Source organism: Phlebotomus argentipes, unplaced genomic scaffold (genome assembly GCF_947086385.1).
Source record: "Phlebotomus argentipes unplaced genomic scaffold, Phlebotomus argentipes genome assembly contig_15, whole genome shotgun sequence".
In the NCBI taxonomy this organism is placed as follows: domain Eukaryota; kingdom Metazoa; phylum Arthropoda; class Insecta; order Diptera; family Psychodidae; genus Phlebotomus; species Phlebotomus argentipes.
Window position 1 is genome coordinate 9,833,222 of NW_026776181.1, and position 15,379 is coordinate 9,848,600.

The window sequence follows — 15,379 nt, forward strand, 5'->3', positions numbered from 1 at the left end:
CACTTTTATCCTCAATCTTCACGATATATTACAGTAAATATTTTCGTTCAATTTCCATTCTCGTTTCAGAATCATTATCGCAATGCAATATTTGTTATTGTCTTTTCGGTTTTTTTTTTTCAATAATATATTTTCCTAATGTCGTTTCTTTCTGTAAATAATGCATGTTCTCAATTTTCGAACAAGGATATACAGAAGCAACATTTTATTGTCATTTTATAAGAACATGAATTTTCTCTTTAAATTTCTTAATACGCACAATTGAACCATTAACAACATTTTAAATAGGATATTTCTCATTTTTTATGCTTTGATAATTATATAATACCTATAATACACATACATTCACTGACTAAAGATGATTTTTCGTAATATTCTCTTTTTGGTTTCATTAGTTAATCGGTGGTTGAGATATTTCATATCTCACGCTACTTAGGCAAATCATTACATTTTTACTCCTTGCAAAAGGCATAGAGTCGCACTAAAATGACTATTTTATTAAATTAATCTGATTTTTTACATAAATTATTACTCGGTTTATTGCTAGATTTTTTTTTTTAACAATGAAAGAAATTCATGTTTAACGTAATTTTTATGTCTGCCGGCTATAGACCACTTATCAGCCTTCCTTCTGTGATTTACAATATTTCTGAGAGTCAACCAAAGACGTACAATTAAGGACAGATATTTGACTTCATGATTGAAATATATGTTAGATTTAATTTTTGCTAAATGATGTCTATTATAACACACACATATATCATCTTTTGCTGTCCATACACCTTTTCAATCTGTCTAATTTGGTGTCTTTCTGCCACAGATACATCTCGAAAGCCACCATGGCGAGATGCGGAAATGACAAAAAGAGAGACCAAATACGAAATATGTTGGATCGTAAAGATGAGTGGGCACCATTAGGTTACTTTCCTCATATGAAATAGTATTTTTTAGGTCTTAGATTCTTACTTGTTGCCACAATATGTTAACGGCACATTTTTTGTCTTTAGATGAGTTTTGTATCCCAATACACGTTCCAGTAAACCCTATTAGTATAATTAATATATTTGTTCTCATCACATTTGAAGAAAAAAAAAAATTAATCATGCCCTTTTGTGTGCACTGTTTTTGTGCCCTGCCTAATCAATTTATCAAGCACTTCTGCTGCCCATAAACAATTTTCATCGAGACGGAATCAATTTAATTAATTTTCAGCAAAATTAAATTATTACTCTTGTGGAATATTGACGTTGGGAGGAAAGTTGGCGGGTGTGCTGGAGAAAGAGTGGCTTCTTTGGCCTCCTTCAGCACACTTTCGGTGAGGTTTTTGTCGCTCTTACTATTAACACTGTTTCAGTCTTCAAAGAGGAAGTGTTGACAAGAGTTTTTCCCCAAAAAAAGAGTCACAAGAAAAGTGCTAGATATGGAATTTTTTGATATGGTTGCTGTTTCTTTATCTCTTCATATATATGAACTCATTGCTCCTTTCTCTGTGTTTTTTCTTTCGCCTGACAAGTGACACATTTTTCCCCACGAATTTCTTGTTCAAACTTCACATCAATCTCGACAGAATCACAGGAAAAATTGCTGTAATAGGAGAACTAGAGAGTAATTACGTTTACTCCTCTTCCTCGAGAGCTTCCTCTCGCAGAGAATATGTGGGACAACATAATCCTTCGGAGCCATCCGGTTGAATGCAGAACAGCGTTCTTTCCACTTCTGTGGGCTCCACAGGCACTATTCCGTGCACCTCGCGGAGTTCATTGACAGGAAACCAGGCGGGATCGGTGTCCTCAATTATGTTTATTCCCAGAAGCCTAAAACGTAGTGGAAGAGTATTGATTTATCGGGTTGAGTGGTGACACATATGCACGAAATTGGTATTTAATTATGTATGAGCTTATTTCTGACTCACCGACAAATCGCCACTCCTGGTATCCAGAGGACTGACGAGAGGATGAGGAATATGGCAATGGCAATACACCAGTGGGGCCACTCGAAGGTCTCTGTGGCCCCCTTGAGGCTGTTCCAGGCGGGATAGCTGCTCCCGCGCAGTGCCAGATCGAAGAAGGACGCCGTGAGAATGGTGAGCATGGCCAAGGGCGAGAGATACTTCCAGCATATCATCCAGTATAGCCCCGGCCGAGATCCTGTCATCAATTCAATATCATCCGCAAATCGCTTTATCCCATACACATAGCTCACGGATAGACACTCGAAGAAAGCAATGATGAGGAGGGGAAAATTGCCGGCGAAGCTGTCCATGAGCTGGAAGATGTAACTTCCAGCACCGTGTGCGAACACCATTGAGAAAACGCTGCACGTGAAGCAGAGTGCCTGCAAGACGGAATGGTGTAAAGTAGGAAGATGCAAATTCCATTGATTTTCAATTCTTACCCCAACGATGACTTCCTTGGAGGCATTGGGGAAGAGCTTCATGTCCACGAGGGATGTGGCAACGCCCTCGAGTGTGCCAAATTGCGAGTCAATGCCCAGGGTGAATAGCATGAGGAAGAAGAGAACTGCCCACAGCTGTGCTCCTGGGAATTGATTGATGGCCTCCGTGAAGATAATAAAAGCCAAGCCAGTTCCCGATGCACTCTGCAATGATATTTTAACGACACTGTTATATAGTGAATAGGAAAGAAAGTGAATTGCACTCACATTATCCAATTCCTTTTGCAGGTCACATATGGGCAGATCTGATGTCTTATTGAGGGCAATGAGACTGTTCTTCTCATCCATGCATTTGTCGAATGTGGCTGTGGCTTTGAAGCCAATCACCGAGAACACAACCACGCCGGCAAACATTGATGTGCAGCAATTTGTCATGGACACGAGCAGAGCATCGCGATAGCAGTTGTTGCTGGAAAAATGTCAATTTGAGTATGCTTGATGAAAATTGCACGGGAAAAGCACTCACTTGGCCGGATTGTATGAACTGAAGGCAATCAGTCCGCCGAAAGCGAGTCCAAGAGAGAAGAATATTTGCGTTCCCGCTTCTAACCACACCACAGGATCAGCGAGGGTTTCCCAGCGGGGCGTGAAGAGGTGTTTTAATCCGTCGCCGGCACCTTTCAGCGTGATGCCGCGGAAGAAGAAGATGATGAGAACGACATAGGGGAAAATTGCGGTGATGTAGACGACCTTTGAGGACTCGGTAATTCCCTGCACCATGCACATGTACACGAGAAACCAGGCCAGGATGAGGGCAATCGCTACGTTGTAGTTGAACACTTCCGGTTCATTCACGCTCGGTGAGGACATCAGAGTTGAGCGGTACCAGTAGTACTGAGTCGGTGAGGAGCTCTGAAATATTGCGAGGATTTTTAGGTCAGTCGGATGAAAAAGTGAGGAAAAATCAATAATACTCACCACACATTCGGGCTCGAGATCGTACGTGAAGTTCTTGTAGAGGCGCTTGGGACATTCAGCCCATGGCAGTGGCGACTCGAAGCTGTGCAGGAAGTAGATGAGGCACCAGGCGATGATTGTGTTGTAATAGAGCGCCACAACGTAGCTCACCACAGCCGAGGAGATGCCGATGCCGCCCAAGAAGGGGGACACTTGCTGCCACACACCGATGGCGCCCTTGCGGAGGCGCTGGCCGATCGCGAGTTCCAGGTAGAAGATGGGAATGCCCTGGATGGCGAGCATGATGAAGTAGGGCACGAGAAAGGCACCGCCGCCGTTCTTCTGCGCCAAGTACGGGAAGCGCCATACATTTCCCAGGCCCACGGCGTAGCCGATGGTGGCGAGGAGGAAAGTGAGTTTGCTGTCCCAACTCTCGCGCTCATCCTCTGGCCGTTCTGGGCAGATGTCCTGGTCAGCGGGCGCCTCATTTGTCGCCTCCTTAATCTCTGGCAAAATTGGCTGCGGGTCATTTGTGTCAGACTGAAATGCCTGATTTGTGGCGCCATACATGGAAATTCTCGAGCCATTTTCCGCCCTCACGAGCCTCCCACGCAACTCCTACGAGCAGAGAAATTGTGTTAGTGTGGCAAAGAACACAAATGAGAATAGTTGGGTGTTTAAAGAATTCAACAGAGCTTTGGGATTCCACCAGCGAAAAAGGCGAGAAATTTCAAATGAAGCCGCACAAGAGTTGGGGGAACATTCAAAGGATCCCACGAGGGATTTCCCACCCGAAAGCATGAAATCAATTTCCTTTTGATATTTCAGTCATATCAGCAGAGCGTGGGCAATATGAGAAAATCAAATATTTCCACTCTTTAAGTTTAAAGATGAAGCATTTCACGAATGTTATGTGCTGGAAAATTTTTATATGTCACCACAGTGTGGATCCAGCATGCATTTTAACGATGCAGGTACTTAACTTCACACGAGGCGATTGAGTAATTCTATCATAACAATATCGAACATTATAGATAGAATATTCGTGGACCAAATCTGGAAGCGATATAATGCTTGAATGGATGGTATTTTCTTTCAACATCTCCTTGAAGAAGATATCAATGGATATTAGAGAGTTATTTTCAGTCTTCTAGATTCAATGTTAGATTCAACTTGATCTTTTTATTTCAATTACCAAATTCACTTTGCTAAACATGTTTGACCATAAAAATTAATTTAAAAATAAATCTATGTCGAATTTTAGATCAATTTATTGAGAGAAACGTTGTAAAATGTCACTATAAATTCTCCAAAACATCGCTATAAATATCAATCTAAGGATTTTACGTTACAAACAGAAAAAATTCGGAGCATCCATCAGAAAATGGATTGCTGTTATTCTGTAGTTAATACAACTTCATCAAAGCGTGTCTAATGTAAAGCATTGCATAAGAAGCTGCCCAAAAATCATACCTTCAGCTCTAAATTGTCCAGAGTTCTAGGCGACGATGGCACCAGATCTCGTGAGCTTTGTCTACGGAACAAGTGTGCTGTGTTGGCCATTCTCTAGCGCTACTTTAAATTCTCTTTGCAAATGGTAATCCTAGTTTTGTTGCTCTCGAGACGAGACAGGAGCGATAAAAGGGGAGATGCCACAATTTGTCGCCGTGATCCGTTAAAGGCGGTGCAAGAAAGTCTCTTGTGCAAGTGAGAACAGCGTGCAATGGTGCTTTTTCATCAGCTTTCACAACATTGTGTGTCGTCTTGTGCTCTAAATGAGGTGGGTTTTTGCCACTAGTCTCATCTCACCCCGTGCTCTGAGGGTGATCTAATGTGAATTCTATGTCCTGCCGCGAGAGCTTTCGTGTGCTGTTGCGATTGAGAGAGACAGAGAAGAGAACATTTTAGAAATATTTGCTACATGTAAAGAAATTCAAGTGAGAGGACGGATCGTTAGCAGGAAAGAAAGTATCGCGCAGGAGGAAAAATCGAATTATGGTGTGGAAAAATCAATAAAGTCACATTACAACAGTTAATGTTTTGTCAAGTGGAAAGAAAAACAGAACTTTGAAAATATGTACATTTTGTGTGAGCAGAAAAAGAGAACTTTGTCCTCATTTCACGCGGTATTCTGTAATTTCCCATGGGACGCTGCAATAAACTCTTTATTACTTCATTCACTCGTGCACGCTTTTAGATAGAAGCCTTTAGGGACATTGCTTATCCTTTCATAGCACATTGAAAAGAAGACGGTATATTTTTTATAATTTCACATTACACGAAAAGCACTTTATTCACTATGTTAATTGTTCTCGGAAAGAGTTTCCTTTTCACATTGAATTCACAGGCATCACTCGAAGCACATTTTCAGAGGCTGAGAGTTAGTTATGTAATGAATTTATGGGGGAAAGCTCAAAAAGCATGGAGAAAGCTCCCTACTTTTCTCGCCACCTCTTCGTCGTTGTTCTTTCGCAACTCCCACACAATCTTCAAATTGGCAATCTCATGGAAATTTCCACACTTTTCCCCTTCATTTTCGCCAAATCATCCTAATGTCCCTACATTTCCCTAATCACTAGCACAATTGGGACTCTGGCTACAGTCGCACGAGCACCAGAGAGAAAAATCATCCACAAGAGAGCACTTTTATCAACTACAAACACTATGAGTTTTCAGTGACTTTATTGCGTGATTGTAAAGTGAAATTATTTTAAAGAACCAACAGGTACGGAGGTCAAAATATTTCTGGAAAAAATGCGTGAGAGTCGGACGATATTCACGGTGCGAGCTTGGAAATGGCCGCGCATAAAAGCTCCTGTGGATCGATAAATCATGCGCTCTCTCCTGTATTCCTCTCCCCATTTCTTTTCCCCTCCGCCAGTCAAATTCAATTACTTCAGCAGAGTCTCCATGTGGCACCGACTGAGAAATTCATTGACAAACTGGGCGAAATTCTTCGAGTTCTTCTCCACCCCCTCGAAATTGCCCAAAGCTGCGAAATTTGTAATTGTCAGCAACTCAATATCCGTCTGCAGTTTAGTGTAATATGCCAATATGCTCAGTGAGGTGTCGAGAATGTAGCTGAGGAATCTCATAAGTTCCTGCCGCTGATGTGATGGATTTTCAGTAACTACAATATTCTGCAGGCTCATTTCAACAGCATTTACAGCTTCTTCCACGCATTTCAGAGACTGGTTAAGGTTTTCCCTGCAAATGTGCAAATTCTTGAGAACCTATCCTGATCAGTTTTAGGACATGCTTACAAAATCTCTCCCACTTTGCTCTCCTTTTGAGCAATCTCACATTGCAGACTCTCCCGAATATGGGAATTGACATTGGCGGGAAAAATGTCATCACTTGGATTGTACCTGAAAATAAAGATTATTAGCATTTTATCATAATGATAGGTATTAGTGATCTCACTCTTTGATAATATCCCATCGAATCTTGAGATCCTTCAGCCTGGAGCATAATTTCAGATCTTCCTTGGAACCTCTCAGAAAAGATTCATGTTTCTCTATCATCAATACTACAGCTTTCGCGGCATCCAATGACTTCGCCTCTTCCGTACTCCATGCCTCATCAGAAGACGCTACCTTAGTGAATTTCCCCATGCCTATTCTTTCCTTAACGCAATATTCTTCCTTCACATCTCTACTTTTGCCACTTTTGCACCGCGAGTCTGTTTGTTTTGGTTTTCCCACGCGCTGTCAAAGTCTTTTGCTATCCGATTGTTGGCTGCTCTGCTTGACAATGCTGTGAGCTGCGGCCATCTTGGACCTCCTTTCTTCCGGCGTTTCTGTTGTGGACAGCCGCACGTGTGAAAATCTCGCTGATTTTTCAGGGATATCATGGAAAAACCTGTGGTTTTGGCGCGTGTCATCAAGGTACTGGGTCGCACCGGCTCCCAGGGACAGTGTACACAAGTAAAAGTGGAGTTTATCGGCGAGGTGAACCGACAAATCATCAGGAACGTCAAAGGGCCTGTTCGCGAAGGTGACATCCTCACTCTCCTGGAGTCTGAGCGAGAAGCAAGGAGATTGAGATAGGATCCTCATGTCGCCCTGTATCTAAGTGAGTGTCCTGCAGTCTATTCCACCATCCTGGAGACTCTGGAGTTGCTAATACAGCACTAACACCATTTGTTTTGATTTGTAGGTTATAACCTCCGGATGATGTTGCTGGCCGATGATGACTTCTGAACGATGGGAAACCAATTGGAAATATCCGTTGCATCCAATGCCAAAAGATAAAGAATAAACATCATCTGGATGTGATGCTGAGTGATTTACTGCTCAATTTCCCCAAAGTGCTGGACAATTAAGGCTTCTGCTTTCTTGATATTCTTGGTATTTGTGATCTTTGCTCGGTAAGTGCTGCCTTTGCCATTTCCCTTGCCGCCGAGGAGTTCACAGACTTCTCCGCCGAGCTTGCCGATGACTTCGGGATTGCCTTGGAGAATCATCTGGCCATTGGACGAGTCGTCAACTGACGTGGCAAAGACAAATGTATCGGGCAGATCACCAGCTGCTCTGAGGAAGTTTGTGAGAAACTCTGCGTCACTCCCGTCAGTGCGGTGGATGAAGAAATACTTGGGTTTCAGCGAGGCGCTCTTGAGCTTCTCTCCCTCATTGATAGCGATGTCTTTAAGCAGGGATTTCACCTGTCTCTGGTACTTTTTCAAATTTGTCTGCAATTTTCCCAGTAATTCCAGATGAGAAGACGGACCTCCACTGCAAGAATAGAGAGGATAGAGAATATTCATGTAGGTATTACACTAAAATGACTCACTTAAGTACGATATTCATCTCGAGTTCCCGCTTGAAGCTCGTGGCTAGTTTCTTGACGACTCTGTCGCCGACGAGAAAGTGCACCAGGAGTTTGTTCTTCGTCTTCTCCACATTTAGCATCTTGATGACTTGAAGCTGGGACAGATTAGTCACGTGAGTCCCACAGCACATATTCCCCTCGACGTCTTCAATAGTGACCACGCGAATGGGCCCCACATGATCTTTCGGCAGTCCACGAGTCGCCCTCGTGACTTCATCTGAGAGATTGTCCACACTCTTGAACACAGAAACGGAGACATTCTTCGCGGACGCTATTAAATTATTCGCCATGCGCTCAACGCAATCCAGTTGCTCCTGAGAAACATCCTTGGCCCCTAGTTCGATGTACGTGGTGTCACTTCCCAGCCACCAAGCCTTCGTCTCCATGTTGTACTCCCTCTCGAAGAGCGCCGTGACGAGGTGCTGGCCGGAGTGCTGCTGCATGTGATCCTTCCTGCGTTCCCAATCGATTTCTTGGCGCACTTCCTGGCCGGGATTCAGCGGTTCGGCGGACTCCACAAAGTGAATTGCCGTGTCTCCTTTCCGGACGACATTGAGGACACGTTTTCCGGCCAAATAGCCAAAATCACACGGCTGCCCACCACCTTCCGGGAAGAGGATGGTGTCCTCACACACTACACTGTAGCCCCGCAAGTTGGCGCCCTTTCCGGACGGTGCCGGCAGCTCAGCCTCCTCGCAATGAAGCACTCGAGAAGAGAACTGGAAGGGAGAGACAATCTCTGAAGTATTCCTTATGATCCCGGGACAAATGATAATATACTTCTCGCAGGAAACTGTCCTCCTGACACTTGAACACCATTGTTCAAAACTCGAGAGGATTGATAATAATTTATTGTGGTTATTTATGGCATGGCATTCCGAAAATCCCTGCCACCAGAGGCGCACACTGCGTGGAGTTGCGAAATCTGCGCCCAGGGTGCGCACCGTCGCGGGCCGGCCACGTCAAATGAGTTGGAGTGAGTGAAAAGAAAACACGGCTCATTCTCATTGCCGCGCGCCACATTGCAAAAGTGCTTCAGCGAGTTACTGTGTGCCGAGATTGACATAGAAATAGTGTGACAAAATGAAGAATATACTCCTTGTGGTGTTGCTAGTTCTGCCGGCGATTCTCTTCACCGCGAACAGTGGTAAGAAAATCGATAAAAGGGAGAGAAATTAGCGTGGGGCGCAAAGTCACAACGTGGCGGAATATTAATCTCTTCACTTCTCCTTGAAGGAAACAAATTGGTTGCATGGGCGGAGGATGAGATTGAGGACGAGGTGGTGGACGTTGAGGGCGAGGACGCTGCCATGGTGGGGGAGGACGTGGAACCCGAGGAGGAGGGCGATTCTACAGCCTCTCCAGACGCAGACACTTACCTCCTGTTCACTCAGCCCACACACAGTCCAGGGAATCAACTTGAGCTGCCGGCCGGACATCCCGTTGACTTCCTGGTAGGCTTCCTGAACAAGGGCAGCGAGGACTTTGTGATCGAGACCGTGGAGGCATCTTTCCGGTATCCAATGGACTTCAACTACTTCATCCAGAATTTCTCTGCCATCGCGTACAATCGCGAAGTGAAACCGCGCAGCGAGGCCACAGTTTTGTACACATTTATCCCCTCAGAACACTTCGGCGGACGGCCTTTCGGGCTGAACATTGCCCTGAGCTACAGAGACGCCAGTGGGCAGCAGTTCTCCGAGGCTGTCTTCAACGAGACTGTGCAGATCTTCGAGGTGGATGAGGGCCTAGATGGCGAAACGTTCTTCCTGTACGTGTTCCTGGCCGGAATTGTGGTGCTCTTGCTGGTGGTTGGACAGCAATTCCTCGCGGGATCCGTGGGCAAGCGGAAGAGGGGAAATGTGCAGAGGAAGACCATCGAGACGGGCACAAATAGCAACGACGTCGATTACGATTGGCTTCCAGAGGAGACTCTGAGGGCTCTCCGTAAGTACTGCGCTCTCAAAACCTTTCTCTTCCATCCAAATAATTCTCTTTCTTGGCTTTTGCAGAAAAGTCACCCAACTCCAAGCTGTCACCGAAGAAGGCCTCCGGAAAGCACCACAATCAACAGAGTCCAAAGCAGCGCAAGGCGAAGCGCACCGCTGGATCCGATGATTAGACATCATCTCGATTCTCAGAGCATCTCAGCACATCATCCGTTCATTGAGAGATTGACCCGGTCACTATGGAGAGTGCGTTGTTTGTGTGACAAGATAAAGACTGGAACTTCTTCAGTGCTTAATTTTTCAATGCTCATCTTTCGCGCCCCCGAGATTTCCTGTTCCCCATGGACTTTTCACGATCAATACAGATTCTACCAACAATTTTCTTCTCATTTTGCGCGACTCTAGATTCTCTCCACTTCTACAATTGGTATACAGCTTTCCTTGATCCTCTCTGTGCACTTGAGATCAAGTGAAATCATTTAATACACACTGGTATCGAGCTTTATCCAACGGTTGTATTTTTCACCAACTGATCCAGGACAATGATTTCACTCATTCATAATTTCACTGTACATCTTTGGCATGGTTGGCGATATGAGAAAATATTTAAGTCCGTATTTATTTCACTTATGCGATTTTGTCCAGAAAACTCATTGAAATTTACAAGAGGTCCGAATCTGGTCTAAAAATCAGGTTTTGAATCAGGAATATTTCTCTCTAAGATATGTCCACGGAATGTCCTCGTCAGTTCCCAATAGCAGTTTTGAAGGGCTGTTGAGCCGTCAAACGCGTGAACGTATAGGAACGTGTTTTCTTTGTTTTTCTTCGTGGTTTTCGCATATTTTTCACATTAAAACTCAGAGATATGGCAGCAGTGATACGCGTAAAGCGAAGAATAGATGAGGAGCCACTGAATGCATTTGTTCTGAACTGCAAAAGACGAAAAGTGAGTCCGGAAAATGCACGTGAAGCTGTGGCGTCCTCGTCCAAAAGCAACGATGTGGGGCTGCTGTCGTCCGGAGAGGAAAAGTCGACGATCCTCAAGTTTGCGGGAACGGTGGAGAGTCAGGTGAGTTGGGAGGTTGAGCAGGAGTATGGCGGAGACTCACTTTGTGCTGTGTTGCAGGATGAAAGCCATATTACGAAGATGACAAAGGAGGAGGCTAAGGAGCTGATGGGCAAGACGAGGATTCCACAGCCCGTGGCCAGAGCCAGGGACAGTCACAGACTGAAGACGCAGGAGGAGAGATTCCGGATCGTGAACTGCTCGAGAGCCGTGGACTCTTCGGGCAGTGGCGAGGAGAAGCCCATCACGATTCTGGATATCGAGAAGCAAAGCACACTGCCGGCTGCCGAGGAGACTGCACAGAGTCCGTCCAGGCAGGCGGAGCCAGAGAACAGGCAAGGGTTCCGTCTGGACTTCGTCTATGATCTGTATGTGTCGGAACTTGGTGACCTGGAGACAGACATCGATGATGGCATGCTGGAGAATCAGCTGAGGTTCGTATCCCTCGATGAGGTTCATCTCATCCATCAGTACATTTACTTTTGAGTCTCTCTCCCCGACCGAATGCCCACCCACGTTCCCTCACCAATTCATTCGAGTCACTCGCACATTCCACCTCACAACAGGCTCTGTGTAATCTTGCAAGTGAATTTGCAGTAGGAAATTCTTATGTGAAAATTGAGAGGTGCGCAAAGACGAAAATTTGCTGTAACTAGAAGAAGTTGTACTTGAAGAAGCAAGATGAATTCTAATGAAATGAGATTACAAATAAATAGAGAATCATCTCTTTTACTCCCACCAAATCACACATTCAAACTTACAGCAAATCTGTAGGATTGAATTTACATGGAGTCTTCTCTCCTGACCGCTTAGCATTCGTCCCTTTGACTGCCTCGCGTACGGAAGTCGCCTCGACAACGGCCTCGCGGGTCGCGACAGTGACGACGAGGAGTCCAGCGATGACTCCAACGATGAGAATAACTGGAGAAACGACTATCCGGACACAGATCCAGACGACGACTCCAGCATTGATGAGCGCGACATGCGGCGAGCTGTGAAGAATTTCAATCTGGACGACGATTCTCTGTCCACAGATGACGAGGATAACACTCACACTGATTACTACGAAGACTACGATGATCCCTACGAGGCAAAAGGTAGAGATTACGAGAGATACCATCGCATGTTGAAGCTGATGAGCCAGAACAACGATGATGATGCAGAGTGAGTACTTCTTCTGCAGTTTATTCAACAAAAATTACAACCACAGACTCCGAGACGAGCAACTATTGTAAAAATATACGTTTCGAGACATATTTTCGCTATGAATCTCAATTTCTCCCTCGCGTGTTCTCTAAATTAGAAAGTCTCTACACAACACTACTGACAAAAAACACATTTTACAAGAATACTTTGGCACTTGTGAGTTACAAACAACCTTAGTCAACAACTTTGTCTGCACTGGCGGAAAATATTCCTAATTCTTGCTTTAACTATACGTAGAAAAAAAAAGATCACCAACATTTCGGGAAATGGTCTCAATTTTGTCGCACAAGCCACTCGCCGAGTTGCTTCTTCGATCCCATGCGAATGCACTTGCCGTGGCTTTCGAGGTTCTCGCGATAGGCGCACTGTGGCGAAGACGCACCTTTGGCCAGGTGCTCAATTAGGGCGCCGCCGAACTTCAAGTTGGGCTCCACGGCGCGCAAGAGATGAACAGGTGTCTGGGACTTGATGAACATGTCCACGATGGTATTCACTGTCTTGTCAGGACGCTCCAGAAGCTGCGGAATATCACGATCCGTCCTTACGATGGGCACAGAAGACTCAAGCTTCTTTCGCGCTGTGGTGAAAATAGAGAACATCGTGAAAATCATTGCTCTAAGCCTGCTTAGCCCATCTCAATTCACAACTCACCTTCAACATAATCTCGACTGTAGAAGGAAATCACGTCGAAGTTCTCCCTATCGAAGTATCCCAAACTCTGGCTCACATCGCAAGTTGGGCATTCCTTGCAAAGTCCTGTCCAACGACAAGGATAGAGCATGAATCCGATGGCACTGTAGATCTGAAATCCCTGGATTGTATTCATTCTCACCTGCAATGGAAAGAATTTTGAACTGGGTGATCAAGAATGATTACATTTTCAAGCTTGTGCATACGCGATTGAGGAAGTCTGGCTTGAAGGTCATAGAATTCGATGCCACCATCACGAGGCTGTCTAGTCCGATTTTCCTCAGAGCCAAATCCGTGACGGCTAAGCTGAGAATCTCATCCTGTCCGTAAACACTGCTCAGCGCGAGATCGTCAACAGTGTGAACTCTTGTGTATTCCACTGGCAATCGAATGGAAACCCAGGCAATTCGCGATCCGTCGCCCTTAAACTTCTCTGAGAGATTCAGGGCGCGCGTCTTCAAACGATTGAAGACGTCCTGATCACCCTTGCTTGGCGTCTCTGAGCCGTACATAAACACAAGCATGAGGAATGTGTTGTCGAGATTCTCCATGCAAATCTTCTCATAGCGAGCGACAAAGTTCAGTGACTCGTCAATCTGGTGTTCAAATGTGGGCAGTAGAATAGCAATTCGCGTGCTCTCGGTGACATAGGGCGAGGGAATAATCTCCACCATTCCCAGGGGCTTCATTGCCTCGTAGGCCTTCAGTGTGACCCTTCGTGTCGCCTTATCGGCAAACTTGAGCAAGAGCTTGTAATCCATTCCACGGACGGGATCAAATCGCCGATAGGCCGTGTGGACAGACAAAAACTCCAAGCCACCGTACGTCGTGGCCACGCGCTCAAGAGTGTGATTGAGTATTTTGGAAAAATCCAGGGCATCCAAGTCGGAAAGTGGTTTCACATTCGTCTCCGAGTCCACGAGGAATGAGTGTGTCTCATTCAGCATTGTCCACGACAGAAGATCGTGTCGTGTGTCTGGTGTGCTCGATGGGGGCACGCCGAGTGGCCAGCGAATCTCCAGGATGTCATTGCTGATGCTGCCATTGGAGATCTCCGAGGTTTCCTTCTCCAGACTCGCCAAGTGCGCAATTGCAGACTCCAAATGCAGCTGAAACAAATGGGAGATGTTAGTTGATATTCTGATCATCTAGAATCTCAGAGGGGCAAAAAATACCCGGGAAAAGTAGACGTGGAGACGGTAGAAGTCATCCGGTATTGTGACGGGAAAGATGGCAGTGGCATCATTGAACTTGGGATCATCTCTGAGGATGTGCAAGTCTCTGTAGATCTTCTGTGTACTGAGTCTGTAACTGGTGACGTTGATTCCCTGCCACGCAGGCTGGCACTGGTCAATCTTCGTTGAGTACTTCACGCAACGGCCAATGTTGAGACTGTGCAATTGAGTGGCTGCATTTCGGACACACCAGTCCAAATTCGAGCGAATCTTGCGAATGACACTGCTGCTCAGCACGATTCCAGCATCGAGATCGCAGTAATTGGCATCAGATTCGCTCTCAACGTCCTCAATGCGCATCTTCGATCCCAGATAGATATCAAAGCTGATGCTAATGTGGGAGAGTTTGTCCCTCAAGACGCGCGCATCGATGTAACTCGTGTCCGGGACGAGAACAAAGTAGTCATAGTCGTCCAGGTAGTTATCAGCGATGTACTTCAAGATGTGAAAAGGCCTCAAATGCTCCCGAGTGTCCGTGAAGCCCACAATGTTCTTCAGCTTGAAGTTGGATTTTACGTTGTCCGCGTTGATGAAGAACTTTATCTTGTTCACGAGATGTGCCACAGTCTTGTTGAAGGCTGTGGCCAGGCTGTCAATCTCATTCTGCGCTGACATCACGCCAATAAACACCTTTTCCCGGATGCCCAGCTCAGAGGAATAGTAACGCGGACGCACGATATTCTTCGTGGCCTTCTTCGCCGACATGGGTTTCTGGGCGAAATTCAGCTGTGGCTCAAAGTCATCTCCGTACTTATCGTCCAGGTGCTCCCCGTCCCCATTGCTGCCCAAGCAAGAGAGATCCTCGTCCTGGGGATCATAGTTTGGCACGTAGAGACTCAAGAGAATCCCAAAAACCAGACCACACACAAAATACTGATGCTTATTCCACTGATATTGCTTGAAACGTATCATCGTGATTCCTTTCTGTACAATTACGCACTTCTACGGAAGAGATACATTGGAGGACCCAGAAACCCTTAAAATAAATTTTCCCAACACACTCTTTCTGAGGTTATGTCACGACTCCATGGCAGGCAACCACTTAATATACA

General features: G+C 45.4%; 6 protein-coding genes across 11 annotated transcripts; 3 read left to right on the forward strand and 3 right to left on the reverse strand.

Moving 5' to 3' along the window:
- Positions 1–102: 102 nt before the first annotated feature.
- LOC132262703 (sodium-dependent neutral amino acid transporter B(0)AT3) lies at positions 103–7,007 on the reverse strand. Of its 5 annotated transcripts, XM_059762049.1 has the most exons (9): positions 6,775–7,007; positions 6,615–6,719; positions 4,825–6,558; positions 3,373–3,969; positions 2,921–3,306; positions 2,662–2,863; positions 2,395–2,598; positions 1,913–2,334; positions 103–1,814 (listed from the first exon to the last, which is right to left on the reverse strand). In XM_059762049.1, the coding sequence occupies exons 3-9, from the start codon at positions 4,912–4,914 to the stop codon at positions 1,616–1,618; spliced, it is 2,100 nt and encodes a 699-aa protein (XP_059618032.1). In that variant the 5' UTR covers positions 4,915–6,558; positions 6,615–6,719; positions 6,775–7,007; the 3' UTR covers positions 103–1,615. The 5 variants fall into 5 exon arrangements, with proteins under 5 accessions (XP_059618032.1, XP_059618029.1, XP_059618031.1 ...); XM_059762046.1 differs by having other exon boundaries at positions 2,395–2,863; positions 2,921–3,969; positions 4,825–5,220; positions 5,433–6,558; XM_059762048.1 differs by having other exon boundaries at positions 2,395–2,863.
- A 96-nt stretch (positions 7,008–7,103) lies between these two features.
- Positions 7,104–7,628, forward strand: LOC132262712 (small ribosomal subunit protein eS28). Its single transcript, XM_059762060.1, has 2 exons — positions 7,104–7,425; positions 7,510–7,628. The coding sequence occupies exon 1, from the start codon at positions 7,203–7,205 to the stop codon at positions 7,398–7,400; it is 198 nt and encodes a 65-aa protein (XP_059618043.1). The 5' UTR covers positions 7,104–7,202; the 3' UTR covers positions 7,401–7,425; positions 7,510–7,628.
- Positions 7,629–7,639: 11 nt separating this feature from the next.
- On the reverse strand, positions 7,640–9,089 carry LOC132262707 (alanyl-tRNA editing protein Aarsd1-A). Its single transcript, XM_059762053.1, has 3 exons — positions 8,962–9,089; positions 8,143–8,900; positions 7,640–8,084 (listed from the first exon to the last, which is right to left on the reverse strand). Exons 1-3 carry the CDS (start codon positions 8,998–9,000, stop codon positions 7,640–7,642), a joined length of 1,242 nt encoding a protein of 413 aa, XP_059618036.1. The 5' UTR covers positions 9,001–9,089.
- A 62-nt stretch (positions 9,090–9,151) lies between these two features.
- LOC132262710 (translocon-associated protein subunit alpha) lies at positions 9,152–10,418 on the forward strand. Its single transcript, XM_059762058.1, has 3 exons — positions 9,152–9,328; positions 9,418–10,128; positions 10,194–10,418. The coding sequence occupies exons 1-3, from the start codon at positions 9,265–9,267 to the stop codon at positions 10,301–10,303; spliced, it is 885 nt and encodes a 294-aa protein (XP_059618041.1). The 5' UTR covers positions 9,152–9,264; the 3' UTR covers positions 10,304–10,418.
- A 206-nt stretch (positions 10,419–10,624) lies between these two features.
- On the forward strand, positions 10,625–12,662 carry LOC132262709 (probable RNA polymerase II nuclear localization protein SLC7A6OS). 2 transcript variants are annotated; one of them, XM_059762056.1, is made up of 3 exons: positions 10,625–11,199; positions 11,257–11,630; positions 12,010–12,662. In XM_059762056.1, the coding sequence occupies exons 1-3, from the start codon at positions 10,996–10,998 to the stop codon at positions 12,362–12,364; spliced, it is 933 nt and encodes a 310-aa protein (XP_059618039.1). In that variant the 5' UTR covers positions 10,625–10,995; the 3' UTR covers positions 12,365–12,662. The 2 variants fall into 2 exon arrangements, with proteins under 2 accessions (XP_059618039.1, XP_059618040.1); XM_059762057.1 differs by having other exon boundaries at positions 11,960–12,301.
- A 12-nt stretch (positions 12,663–12,674) lies between these two features.
- Positions 12,675–15,358, reverse strand: LOC132262702 (chondroitin sulfate synthase 2). Its single transcript, XM_059762045.1, has 4 exons — positions 14,268–15,358; positions 13,299–14,201; positions 13,054–13,234; positions 12,675–12,979 (listed from the first exon to the last, which is right to left on the reverse strand). Exons 1-4 carry the CDS (start codon positions 15,237–15,239, stop codon positions 12,675–12,677), a joined length of 2,361 nt encoding a protein of 786 aa, XP_059618028.1. The 5' UTR covers positions 15,240–15,358.
- Between the last annotated feature and the right edge of the window lie 21 nt (positions 15,359–15,379).

Coding starts and splice junctions, on each gene's coding strand:
- LOC132262712 (XM_059762060.1), top strand. CDS start 7,203: ATGGAAAAACCTGTGGTTTTGGCGCGTGTCATCAAGGTACTGGGTCGC.
- LOC132262710 (XM_059762058.1), top strand. CDS start 9,265: ATGAAGAATATACTCCTTGTGGTGTTGCTAGTTCTGCCGGCGATTCTC. Junction 9,329..9,417: donor TCTCTTCACCGCGAACAGTG/GTAAGAAAATCG, acceptor TTCTCCTTGAAG/GAAACAAATTGGTTGCATGG. Junction 10,129..10,193: donor GGAGACTCTGAGGGCTCTCC/GTAAGTACTGCG, acceptor TGGCTTTTGCAG/AAAAGTCACCCAACTCCAAG.
- LOC132262709 (XM_059762056.1), top strand. CDS start 10,996: ATGGCAGCAGTGATACGCGTAAAGCGAAGAATAGATGAGGAGCCACTG. Junction 11,200..11,256: donor CGGGAACGGTGGAGAGTCAG/GTGAGTTGGGAG, acceptor GCTGTGTTGCAG/GATGAAAGCCATATTACGAA. Junction 11,631..12,009: donor ATGCTGGAGAATCAGCTGAG/GTTCGTATCCCT, acceptor CTGACCGCTTAG/CATTCGTCCCTTTGACTGCC.
- LOC132262707 (XM_059762053.1), bottom strand. CDS start 9,000: ATGGTGTTCAAGTGTCAGGAGGACAGTTTCCTGCGAGAA. Junction 8,901..8,961: donor AGGACAGTTTCCTGCGAGAA/GTATATTATCAT, acceptor TCTCCCTTCCAG/TTCTCTTCTCGAGTGCTTCA. Junction 8,085..8,142: donor GAGATGAATATCGTACTTAA/GTGAGTCATTTT, acceptor CTATTCTTGCAG/TGGAGGTCCGTCTTCTCATC.
- LOC132262702 (XM_059762045.1), bottom strand. CDS start 15,239: ATGATACGTTTCAAGCAATATCAGTGGAATAAGCATCAGTATTTTGTG. Junction 14,202..14,267: donor TCCACGTCTACTTTTCCCGG/GTATTTTTTGCC, acceptor CATTTGTTTCAG/CTGCATTTGGAGTCTGCAAT. Junction 13,235..13,298: donor AGCCAGACTTCCTCAATCGC/GTATGCACAAGC, acceptor TTTCCATTGCAG/GTGAGAATGAATACAATCCA.
- LOC132262703 (XM_059762046.1), bottom strand. CDS start 4,914: ATGGCCAACACAGCACACTTGTTCCGTAGACAAAGCTCACGAGATCTG. Junction 2,864..2,920: donor AGTTCATACAATCCGGCCAA/GTGAGTGCTTTT, acceptor ACATTTTTCCAG/CAACAACTGCTATCGCGATG. Junction 1,815..1,912: donor CCAGGAGTGGCGATTTGTCG/GTGAGTCAGAAA, acceptor ACTACGTTTTAG/GCTTCTGGGAATAAACATAA.